Source organism: Ptychodera flava, chromosome 21, assembly GCF_041260155.1.
Source record: "Ptychodera flava strain L36383 chromosome 21, AS_Pfla_20210202, whole genome shotgun sequence".
Taxonomy (NCBI): domain Eukaryota; kingdom Metazoa; phylum Hemichordata; class Enteropneusta; family Ptychoderidae; genus Ptychodera; species Ptychodera flava.
The window spans coordinates 9537403-9550243 of NC_091948.1; the positions used below are offsets into that span (position 1 = coordinate 9537403).

Below are 12841 nucleotides of genomic sequence, written 5' to 3' on the forward strand. Positions count from 1 at the left end.
CGGCTTTTGTGCCCTCAATTTAGTCCTTATAATTTCCATTAGCCAGACTAGGAGTCGAGATATTTGATACCTGCGTGTTGCCTTTGTCACACTTACAAGCCTATTAGTATGCATGTATTGCCTTGACTGAATTATAGAGGCAATTTTTTTTTTAACTTCACATGCCCAGGAAATGACTTGTATGAAACATCCATCATATCGCAGAGTTTATTTTCCTTTACTGTAATGAAGTCAAGAAATTGTGACAAGTTTAACCCATACTGTGTTTTTCTTTCTGAACCGCAGCGTCTATAAACTCAATGGACTGAAATGTAACCACCCTGAAAATTGCGCAAAATATCGAGTAATAAAAAAAATAAATGATGACAGTTTTATAAAGTGTTACTTAAAGTTGCAAAGTTTGTCTGTGATAACACTTTTTATGGTCAATATTTCATTACTGGACATTTGTGTGAGTTCTTATCGCCTTAATATTGCTTGAAAGGTCTTCCTACAACCATTAAATTTATTTTGTTAAATATAAATATTTTATGGTTGGAAATTTTTGATAAAAATTGTTGCATTCAGAAAATTTCAAAGAAATATTGTCATATTTTTATAAACTTGACACTGTCTCAAATTCTTGGGTGACTTGTTTTCACCATTGTGGATGAACATTTTAAACTTTGTTTTGAACATTTCATGAAAATTACAAAATTTTAGATCCTGAAATTGTCTCTACAAAGTCGAGACCAGAGTTGGGACTATTTGACTTTATTTTATGAAAGTTCAGTATACGTATTGTCATCTGTAAACAAATGAAGTTTCTTCATACATGCAGTTCATGTGCGTCTCTAATCGGCGATAGCTTTCTCACAGTGATCTCATAGAAATGAAAAATGTGCGTGACTTTAGGTACAGAAAAACTGAGCTCTGTGGTTTGAAGGGAAATGGTTGCCATGCCAACAGATCAGTAAACATTTCAATTCATCCACAGTTAAGACTGATGGTAAATATGACGGAAAAAATCAAATTTAAGAAAAGACCAAATTTGTCGTCGATTTTTTTTTTTTTTCCAAAACCCAGCATGTGAATTCTAAGGAAGGCAAATGATTTTGTCTTTTGTTTAGTTTTGTACAGCTTACTTGTTGTATTTACTCACTGTATGTTTTTAATCATGAAGTTCAGCCCCAGGAAATCTTGACAGTGTTTGGAATATCTCACAATGATCCAGTTGATCAACATTTGGATTTACATAGACAATAGAAAATTCAGATGATTCATCGGCTGATGTTCCCTTATCAGTTATCAGGGCCTTATTCCGACTTTTGAATTATTCCATTCACATCTACTAAGCATAGCCTTTTTTTATTCCTTCAGAATTACTATTGCAGTGCAGTCCGCAGAGATAAGGAAAATTGACAGTGAGTGAACACGGCGTAATTGCCCGCAAGACGTTTTAGGATTCTGATTCCTAACAAGTCGAAAAATTCAGCTCTAACATGTACTGATATAATAACAAGTTGTGCGGCCTTCACTGCGGCGTTTGCTTTAATGGACATATTTCACTCCACTCTCAGTTTAATAAAACCGGCGCACAGAGGTGCTTGCATCGTAAATGACGACTCTCTCCTCTCTCTCTCTGTTCCCTGTAATTGAACGGTTTTATTGATTTCATGTGATTCACTCGTAGATTGATGATAATCTTTATAGCTGGCTTCGCAAGTGTTCAAGAAATTCACATCAATTCTTTCTTCTTCCTTTTCAAATTTGATCCGACGGAGTAAAAAAAAAAATTTTTTTTAACCATTCAAATTCAACAACGAGGTGAATTAACACTATAACTTTGATGAAAATTTAATGCACTTGTGAAGATTATGGTCCAGCGAGCTATTTTTATGTTCACATAGGTGACCGCATTGTGTACAGCAGCAATCCCATCATAATTTGATTTACAAGGTAGTGAAAATAACATTAACCAGATTTATTAGGCCATAATTCATATCTTTACCGTATTATCCGAAGTGCTTACTCATAGGATAGTTTATCTCGTGGCAAGTTTTTTTCTCTTACACTATTCACATTTTGGCAAATTTCTCAAAATTAATTTCACATTGTTCTTTTATATTTATTCAGTGATGTGGACTTTGTATTCTATCTTTATAGGGGGAATTTTTCTTCATCAAGAGAGAGTGGACATTTCGATAAAAATTTTCATTGCATGACTGGTTTAGATTTCCTGTGTATTTTTCGACACTGCTAACTGCCACAAGATTGCGATTTGCCGTTTTCCTCAGTCATTCGTTGAAAGTCAAATGCAGATCTTGTAGTCCACTTGACAGAGCCACGATGACACACACGCACTCAGGCAGTCTCCATCGACAACATTAATTCACTGAAATTTACATTTTGCTACAGATGGCATCATGGGTAATGAATGAATCCACTGGGAATTTCTCGAAAGCTTTCCACTTGCACCCGGATCACTCACCTCTTCTGATATCAGACAACCAATCTTTGCCAGGCCGGCTCATCAATTTCCAAGGAATCATTTCGCGATTGGAAAGTACTTTTCAAAAAAGTAGAAAGGAGCATTCGACCCAGAGATTTTTGTTCTTGGTGGTTTTCTCACCACTGTGTAAAAATGTGTAATTTGAGATAAATTACACCACATTGTATCTAGATATGTTTATGCTTAAATTCAGACTTGTTGCCCAGTCAAAACAAAGTCTTTAACACCCAGTCTAGTATCTGCACGATTTATGTTTAGCTTGAAGTGTAAAAACCCAAAACACAGTCTCTCCACCTACTGTAGGATGGAGGGACTGTGCTCAAAATGAGTTCAAAACAGATTTTCTGTAAAAACAGTAGACTACCAATTACCCTTCTTAATTGTTATCTTTCTCAGTTTTTCTGTTTTGCAAAAATTCTCAGTTTCTTCTCCTCAGAGTGCCGTAACCCATTTTAAAATTAACACTCTGATTTCTTTGCTCAGATTTCTTCGACACGTATCTTGTATCACCCAGTAAATGTGGCGTCAAGCTCATTGATCCCAGCCTCTCCCAATTCTTTGACTCATGATAGGAATAACGTCACAAAGCGAAACTGAATTGTTTCCGCTTTACAGGTTTTTTTTGCCCAATGATGTGCTATTACCGTACTCGTCCGAGTATAAGCCCCCGGTTCGGCAACACTAAACAGCGGTAAAACTAGGGGAGGGGCTTATACTCGAGCAACCCCATGTTATCTGGCATGGACGCTTAATTTATGCTAATTTTATGCACGATTTTTTTCAACACCACTCGATCTTTCTATCGCTTTCAAAATCGACTTACACATCCAAAGAAATTGATTGTACAGTCTCTGAATACAGAAGTGACATTTTGGTGAAATTTCAGCGTCAAAAAACCCCCCAAACTTGAAACAAAGACGTCATGTATGCTGCTGATCAACAGTAATGTGAACAGCTTCAACAGGCATGCATTGCCCACACGGAAAGGCAACTCAATATTCCAATATCAAACTGTCTACATCTTGTGAAAACAACAACAGCAGTGAAAATTGTAATAGTCACCAGGAAAAGTCTTCACAAATGAAAGGATAATTGCTTCAAACAAAAGAAACTGCATGTTTCAAGCATGAAAACATCGTGGCCGTGAATGAAAATAAACAATGGCGGACGTGAGTGAGACTATTCTATTTAGGCGACGGGTGTGAGTAGGTCAAAGAATCAAGATAATGCTGGAAAAACGTGTCATTTTCCTTACGATATTGTCAAGGGAACTCCAGTTTCCATTGTTTTAACATCTTTTAATGGTTTCTTTATCATCTAAATAAATTTTACCAAGTTAAATGACCAAATATACTCTCCTAACCTTTCTGTATTTGAGTTACACTAGGGTAGGGGCTTATACACGGATGTAATGCATTTTCTAAAATCCTCTAAAATCAGTAGGGGGGCTTATACACGAGCAGGGGCTTATACTCGGACGAGTACGGTATAATATTGCAAATAGCTTTCAAAACTTTCCCAAGAGGCATAGCGATTAACGTCATCTTTTAAGGTTTTATCTGCGCCAACTTCCACATTGAGGGATATTGTTTCTTTAATCAAGTCGCTTTTATTGTATTTTCGGAAATCGAACGATATGGAAAGTGTGCCCGTGGAGGTTATTCCCACAAATTGAATATCATATTATCCCTGGTCGTAAGCTTTCCACAAATTGAAAACCTTAGAAGTGTTGGCCGAGCTATGCCTGCTCGTATATCACATGATCTTTGATACCTCAGGTCTACTCAGTGATGTTACAGGGATCGGTGCATTCTTCTGCTTTTGGCCATTTCAACATAGTCTGGGCTTAGCTCGGATTTTGTTTTTTATCGTCATCTGTGGAATTTCCTTGTGGGGGTAAATTGATTTCGCTTACGCCATTCGCATCTATGGGGTTCAGTTTGATTTTTATCTGGGTCCACTTTCCATTCCATAATGGATATCGCTGAAACTCTTCCGAATGAATTCTTCACTCAGGCATCATGACAGTTGAGAGAGTACAGTGTGATTTCCTCCCAAAGCCCTCTTCCTTCCCTTCCAAGTAACCTAATTTATGGAAATGGGAATGGTGACAAATATTTATGGGTTAAATGGAAACTGTGGAAGAAGAGCTCCACAATATGACTCATGGTTGAACAGCAGGTTGGAGGAAATTCTCTTCATAAAATGTCATTCAGCTCATTTATTAAGATGAGGAAATTGAATAATTATTTTTTATTTTATTCGTGTTTGTTTTTGGTGGAGCTACTATTCCATTTCTCACATGTTTAGGTCTTTAAGCAGGAATATTATGTTTGAAATGAAATAGATTTAAGAAAATGAATGTACTCAGGCTGAAATATTTGTTGAGTCACAAGGCATTGATAAATGTGGAAAATTAAATCTGCATTTTTTTTACGACATCTAGAGTAATGTACCTCTCCTAAAATAGTACGCTTGATGAATGTAGCACAGTAATGTGGGCATGTAGGTTAGTGACGTTTACTGGATGTTTGTACAAATCACATGCGCGCCAGGCTAATCTAAATATTGACTGAGCCAGCAATGTGCTTTGGAAATCCAAGGAAACCAAGTGTGTGGCAGCGATTAAAAAAAAAAAAAAATGGCACAGCTCAATATCTTCAATTGCTGCCAGCCGGCAAATAACGTCCCTGATTACATCTGTAATATTTTAACCAATTGCTAATCTCTTTACTGTCGGATGATTTTACTTTGATCACGCTTTGTCGTGTTCAGAGTTCCTGAGCGTTACAGTCAAAGGAGCCAGCCAAGTGCTAATAATAGATACATAGGATTGTATGAGCTTTATTGACAGGTTAGGCGTGTATGGCCTCTGTGATATGTCATCCGTGGTTTTTCGGGTGTATCTGTTGACCCTCAGACGGCTGGATAGTTGAAATACCCACGGAAGAAGATGGATTAGTTTTTACGGCTGTAAAAAAAAGCAAAGGTCATCATCGGAGTCATTCAATTTACAGAGTGCTGCCCTTGGAATAAAGTCTGTCATTTCCCTCAGCCCATCAGCCACATTTACCCTGACTAATCAACAGAAAAGTGGCCGCAGCATCCGGCCACAGTGGGTAGTTGCGAGCCGTGTAAATGTCTGCAGATCTGAAAACCGCTTTGAAAATACAGATGTTATCGCATGTTGCAAATGATCTCCAGAGCACACAGAAATCTCGATCTGTGGGCGATAAGGATATCAGTTGAAAACACGCCTCTTTGTAATGTTCTTTTAGTAGAATAGACAAACTTCCGAATGAGGGGGTCAAAGTTCAAACGGTTCTTACCCTCCCACAACCCATTCAGGTTGTGAAGCGCTCTGATCTGTATCAAGGCGAGAATCATTGATAAAGAACTATTGAATGTGTTATATAAACCCACAGGTGTGAGATCATGAAATGCTGTTGGAATTTGCTGACAATTTGTCATTCTGAGTACCGAGCAGTTCGTGTTTCTGTATTTCCTCATTTGTGCACAGCTTGCATGCCCATGTGTTTGTTAGATCAAGTGTGGCATAGGAGAACTGAAGGCAGTATTGAAACCCTTGTGGGTGGACATATAAATCCCCGGGAAAGAGTCTGATGAAAAACATGAAAGCTGACTCAAATAAAGAGAAACAGAGACTACAGACTGTCTACTCGCCATTTCCTATTGAAGGTGGTCGATTCACTTGAATTTCACATTGATTAATCTTCTGACTGTGTTTTTGTTCCACTCCCTGAATGGGATAGACCAACTAGAAAATGAAGATGCCGTCAATTTCAGGAAATTGAGCATCCCTCCTTGTTTGTCCCCGTTGAGTGGCAATACAATTGGGGTGAAAATGTTTCCGGTCGCCAAAGTAATAATCAACATAATGACAGTTTCAGAGTTATTGAAACGGAAACATGGAAATGATTGTTTAATAATTTCAAGAGATAGATTTTCACGCTGAGATAAAACTCAGGCGGGATATTGATATTGTCTGTGCTGTGTTTGATTAGTTGCTGTCAATGTGGCAGTGTTGATTCCAGTTGTTCAGGCCGCAAGGACACAAGCCGTGTGTGTTGATACCATTGCAGTAAAGGTTTGTTGTCCAGACTAATTTAGAGCATTTGTGGTCGGGTCGATTGGCTCAGCGTGGAGCCGCTGTACTCTTTCACAGAAAATGTGACTGGCCTTCAAAGGATTGATTGAAGAGATAAAAGTGGACGGGTTCAGAGTTCAAGAGATAAAAGTTTCACTCCAGTCGGTGAGGCAGCAATCACCCAGAGTCATGAAGTAGTTTGGTGTGGCATGAGTTACACAGGGATAAATACACCCTCGGATTCAGTCTAGTATCTAGCCTGTTTGTAGTTCTTTGGGCTCCAGTTTTTTCGCAGAGGCCACACAGTAACTGGACAAAGTGTATACCACTTCTGATTTTGCTGTGTACCCAAATATCTCATCTGTGGTTCCTGTTTGTGCCATGTCGATGTGCACTGTTCTGAGTGCGTGCGTGTCATCCAAATTTGTATTACAACAAAACTGGCTCGACCATGAGGATGAGTTCAGCTATCTCTTGTCAAATTTCATAAACAGCACAGAAGTGATGATGATTCAAGCTGTCTGAAATAGTCAATTTCGCTCTTCATTATCGCTAAAATGCTGTATTTATGTTCTTGATTGCATAAATCACTTTTAATTAAAAAGCCCCCACCGAGAGTTATCAATATTTGTGATAAATGGCGAGTGTCAAGATGTGCTATGTTTTTAATAATATGTGGAATGGGATCAATTTCTCAGTTTCAATTCCTCAGAGTTTTATGTAGAGTTAGAGCTCTTCTAGTTTCTAGACATGATTCAGAATCAGTGATGGGTGTGCAGTGTATGATGTCATAGAGAGTTTGATACCTCCAGTGGCCATAGTTGCATTACGTGTGTCTTTGCAAATTATATTTAATGCTTGAACGTTGAGTCTCAGGAGGATGGCAGAAAATTATCATTCTATCTGCCTGTGTGTGATGGCTTCTTGTAAACACCAAAGGCTAAAAAACTTTGCATCTGTGGTACAGTCCAGGATGTTGCCTATCACTGAATCACTTGAACATATGTTGGTCCTAATAGTAACATTGGCAGGAGTTAATTCTTCATAAAACCCAGATAATATTTTCGGGAACAGCAATGATTGTGTTTCAAGTGAAAACCTCGGGGACGAAGTTACCTCTGAGCGGTCTTGTCACTTTGCCCCTTCCAACATGTGACTTCAAAGTCACTTCTTTGTAAGTCTTCGCCACCAGATATAAAACATGGTTCCTGGCGTCATCTCTCATATTCCCTCTTGCTCTCTGGTTTCATTTGAGAATACTTGTACAACAGATTTGTGGAAAGCTTTAATACTGCAGGCATTTATTTTGCTCTTTGCTGATTTATGTCAAGATTACGCCTTTGCATTTCTTGTGCTGCAGAGAAGGCCCTTATCATAATTTTTGTCATAATAATTGTTTTTTTCACCTTTTGTTCTTGCTTCACCAGGAAAATATAAATAGTCGGTACTCAGAGGGTTGCGGTGTAGTCAGTGAACAGAGAAAGGTGTCTCCCCAGGGAAACATGGCAACTGTTTTACGGGAACATGAGAACAGTTTGCCATATGACAGCAGCGACGAGTGGGAAATAGGAGTGGGCGATCTGATCATCGACTTAGACGCTGATTTGGAAAAGGAGAAGCAGGCAGGGGATGGGAAAACGGCCTCGCCAGATGCCAGCCCCCTGAAAATTGGTAAAATGAAGATCAAGAGAAAAACCAGCAGCGGAATGAAGAGCGAGTCGGCAAAATATGAAATCTCGCAGAAAAAGGATGAACTTTTACCCCTGGCCATGTCGGATATACCACAGAGTAATTTTGAACATGTGAACGGTTTGTGTGCTGATAAGGCCGGGAGGCAAATGCCCGAGGACAAAGGAGGAAAGTCGGGCCGAAGTAGCGGTCATCATAAACGTGACGGTGGAAATCGTCAAGATAGAAATAGCAACACTAATAGGGGAAGTGACCATGGACAAAATGGTGGCGCCAACTCTGGTGGGGATGGTAACCATGGCAACGCTGATGGAAGTGGTGGATCTGGCCGCGATGGCGGCGATAACAATCGTGATGGCAACAAAGATAACAATGACAAAGATGACCGCGAGGACGATGACGAGAATAAAAGTGAAGGAACTAAAAACGTCAAACAAAAACACGGGAGCAAAAAATCGAAAGGGGAAAAGGTAAGATTAGGATAGCATACTCCTCTAAACCTTACAGGTTTTTATGCCTGTGCAGTAAGACGACCCTAACTGATATGCGTGTATAAGAGCATTTTGAAACTGATTGCTTTTGAGAAATAATCGATTGAAATAGCCCATCTAAGTCTCACGGATATTTGCTTGAAATGAGTACAGGAGAAAACGGGTAATGCCTGTCAGACGTGAAATGCAACTGCAAAGGTAAATTTAGCAGAAACGCCTGACTCAGTGGAGTTGAATTGAAGGCTTATTGAGCAGACATATGTCATCTACAGCTCTAACATGCCACAGATGACTGATCAAAGGAAGACGGTGTAAATCACATTCTCTGAGCTGTAAATTGATCACAGTCGAAAACAAAATTGGCATTATGGACTGGCAATGGTAGACAGGCTGTGATGGCGGAAATATGTGAAAGATAAGAGCAATAAAAGAGCTGTTTAGCAGGCAGGCAGATAGCTTGCTTGTCAAGTGTGCCCAGTGATTGACTTTGTCATGTAATATGGAAAATAGTTGAAATGGGGAACGTCAACAGACATATTGCCTGTCACTTATTGACCTTGTAAGACTGGATCGATAAGGATGTCAATAATATAACTATTGACTGGACGCATAATTGGCCTTTGTCTTTTCCAGTTCTCGCTGACAACCAACCCATTCACCCCGTTTTCCTGCTTAGAGGTCCAACTTTAACCTAGAATTGAATGTGATGGGGTCAAACCATGGCCGTGAAAAGGGTTAAGGCTACATTAGCTGTGACTTTTGATACATTCTCCAGTGTTAATTTCTGTTCATACATTACAGTTTCTAGTTGTACTTCCAAAATCATATCAAAATACCTAAATGCCCAACTTGTGCGTACACTGATGTGTGCCACGTCCACTGTTTTCGTCGTCACCTGAATTTTAGTCCGGACCAGGATTCAGTTTCGTATCGATGACACAGAATACACACCATGGTATTATGTTTGGAAGGCTGGCAGTCGCTGTTCCGACAAACATGCAGGAGAGGAACTCACTCATTTTATCAGAAAATGGACTTGTTTCGGAGAAAAAAAATACTGAAAATATTACTGAATGGTACAGCTATGATCCCTTGAATTCATTCCACCCGCACAGTAACATTTAAAAAAACAAACAATGTGGAGGTAGGTGTTTACTTATCAGCACTTTGAGGACAAACAGAGAACTCATCATGCTGTTATCACAGACAAAGAGAAAAATATTGTTGAAGCTACTAGAAAGACAAAAAAACACCCCCCAGATAGCAAGAGTACCCTTATGGTGTGTAGTTAGCTAAATTAATGGTAGGGGGCTGCTATTGCAATTACGATCACAAACATCGATCACAAACGTCGTATAGGTCAAATAATGAGTGGTGTGGACTTCCCTTTGTCCGGTCATTTGTCATTCTTTGTGTCTTACCAACCTCATCCTGTGCGCCTGATCAGGGTGCATAGTTCTTGGGAATTGTTCTGTGTTGAAGGTGGGAATACGCTTCGGCAGGCAGCAGAGAAAGAATTGAATTCTGGGTATGTTGCCATGTGGAAGAGAGGAATTGTGCGTGAAAGGAAGAGATTGACCTTATTTCGAGATTTTTGAAAGAAATTCCTCAAAATAGCATAACGTAAAAAGCTGTTGAAAGCATTCAAATCTCGCCGTGAACAATGTTAATCGTGAAAATATAAAATTTCAGTTGCATTCAAGACTCAATGACACTCTCAAGGACAGAGTATATGGAAATCAAGTAGTTAGCTAATGTATAGACTCCTATTAGGCAGTATTTGATGGGTGTTATTACGGATGAAGTGATGACACGTTGGATGCAGACATACAGTAATTGATGATGAATGATGATGAATCAGATGCCGATGCTGTGGAATTCTCCTGTCAGCTGATGCTTTTTGACTGAAATTTTTGATTTCACCTTGCTTAAGTCCATCAGTAGTTTTGCACTCAGTTCTATGTCACGGATAAAAATAAACTCATGGTGATTTTGATAATTCTCGTGATCATCTCCACATGCCATTTTTTCCCGCTGCACTCATTGACCCTCATTTCTTTGTGTCAGGGTCTGCCCACTCTGATAAAACAATCGGACTCAATCAAAAGATTGGCAGAGAATAGGATAGATAGGAAATAAAATGGAGGACTGGGCAGTCATACAGACTGTGGTCAGGCTTCTTCAAATCGCCAAAATTTTGACAAATTTCAGTTAGATTTGTGTGAAATTGCTGAAAAGATTATTCAGTGACGTGAACATATAGGCTGTAGTATTGACGTGAAAAAATAAATGTCCGCCAACTCTCCAGAAACGTTATTTCCTCTTTAACGGAAAAACTGCCATATTCATGATGTAAAGCTCTACTTCTATCAAGTAGAATCATGAAGATGTTGAAAAAACACATCTTGTAAATTTACACGTTGGCAAATTTATGGCGCAGTCAGACTTGATGCTAAGGGTGGTTTTACAGTAAATATGAACAGAAAGATAATACGTCTATCAAAGGCAAGCCTTATTGGAGGTCATTAGTTCATTTAATGCATGGCAGAATCTGTTGGACCCATCAATTTTCAAGTCACATTTAATTGCCGGAGTAAATTGACTGAAGCAACCCAGGTGCTGTTTCAGTCTCCATTTGGCCTTCATTTCCAATGTGTCCCCAGTTGAAGGTGAAATTATGCTTTCAATTGTAAAGTGTTGCAAGACGAAGCGTTGAAACATTTGGTGCAGGTTTCGTGTGCACCATTGTCTTCCACGTCAGACTGGTTGATGCAATATTATGCCCAGTCATACCTGCTTTCCAGTGGAAGAGTCCAGCTTTTCTGTATCAAAATGATAGGGATACACCAAAGTGCAGGGGGTGGTAGGGTCAGGAAAGGAGTATCCTGCAATTGTGTTAATTAAACTTGATAGGCATGTTTTAATTATTGATACCTCCCCTGTAGGATTTAATCTCATCTGTCAGAGCTTTGGCGCAGAGAAACAGTCACTGACTGTGTTGCCTCTTGTTATCGTTCCCAAGATCTTTAGAATGATATCGGAGGTGTTTTGGGAATGACGGTGCAGTGTGGGACACGTCGATAAGCTGTCAGATAAAGTTGGCAGAATATGACCCATCACTCATTCAACAACTCAAGAAACGAGCTAATGAAACATTCTCTGTAGGAATCCCCGCTCAACAAACAATCAGTAACTTATAGCCCCATCTTTCCTTGTCATCCCCGACACAGAGTGTGTTTATTTCCCCAGGTTTTCATCAGTATTTGTCATCAGTAAATCCTGTCACTGCCCCGAGGGCTTTGTCGCTAAACTTTGCATATTTATTTTGCTGGTTGGTGCGAACAGAATCTAGTACAGCTACTGTGTTTAATTGGCCTTGAAACTTTAACCGTTCTAGCCTTGAACCTGATTACCCGAATGTATTTTGACAAAAGCAGCTATCAGAAAACATGTTTTCAAGTCAATATATTGCCTGTATCGACATTTATGTGCACAGCCCATAAAAGTAATGTCCTTCTGTATTATTAGCCTGTGCTCATATTGTAGCTTAGTTGAAAAATGAGAAGCAATGAAAATTATAGTGATCCGTATTTGTCCAATGGGGTTAAGAACAGTCGTGACCTCCATGAATTAAAAAATAAAAACTTGTTTAGCTACCTCTTACCTCATGTTTCATTTAAAAAGCATTAATCGTCTGCTTTTATATAGGCAGCTTTTAGATTTTATCATTGTATCTTTGGACTTTAATCGAACTGAAATTTTCTTTATAGACATTGCAATTTTCTGTGTAATTGCTTAATGTATATGACTCTCATAAGAAAAACATTGTCGTTGGTAATGTGTCGGCAATAGGTGACGGCTGGAGTAAAAAGAAAAAAACTTTAAAAATTCCCCCACCATTATGTGAAATCATAGGAAGCAAAATGGATATGCACCATTACGGCACAGTGATAATTTATGGACTGTGTGTTTTAACCCCATAAATATCAGGATAATTGTCGACTGGTGTACAAAGAAAATCCATTCATCATCCGTTGATGGGGTCAAAGGTCTCTGAGAGCT

At 39.1% G+C, this 12841-nt stretch overlaps 1 protein-coding gene across 6 annotated transcripts in view; it reads left to right on the top strand.

Moving 5' to 3' along the window:
* LOC139121327 (zinc finger protein 608-like) overlaps positions 1-12841 on the top strand; it is a 49717-nt gene that overhangs the window by 20676 nt on the left and 16200 nt on the right. For 5 of the 6 annotated variants that reach the window (XM_070686122.1, XM_070686124.1, XM_070686125.1 and 2 more), the window contains one exon: positions 8027-8758. The exons of the other annotated variant lie outside the window; for it this stretch is intronic. In XM_070686122.1, the coding sequence (XP_070542223.1) occupies positions 8027-8758 (732 nt within the window). The remainder of the gene's footprint in view (positions 1-8026; positions 8759-12841) is intronic. 6 annotated transcript variants of the gene reach the window in all.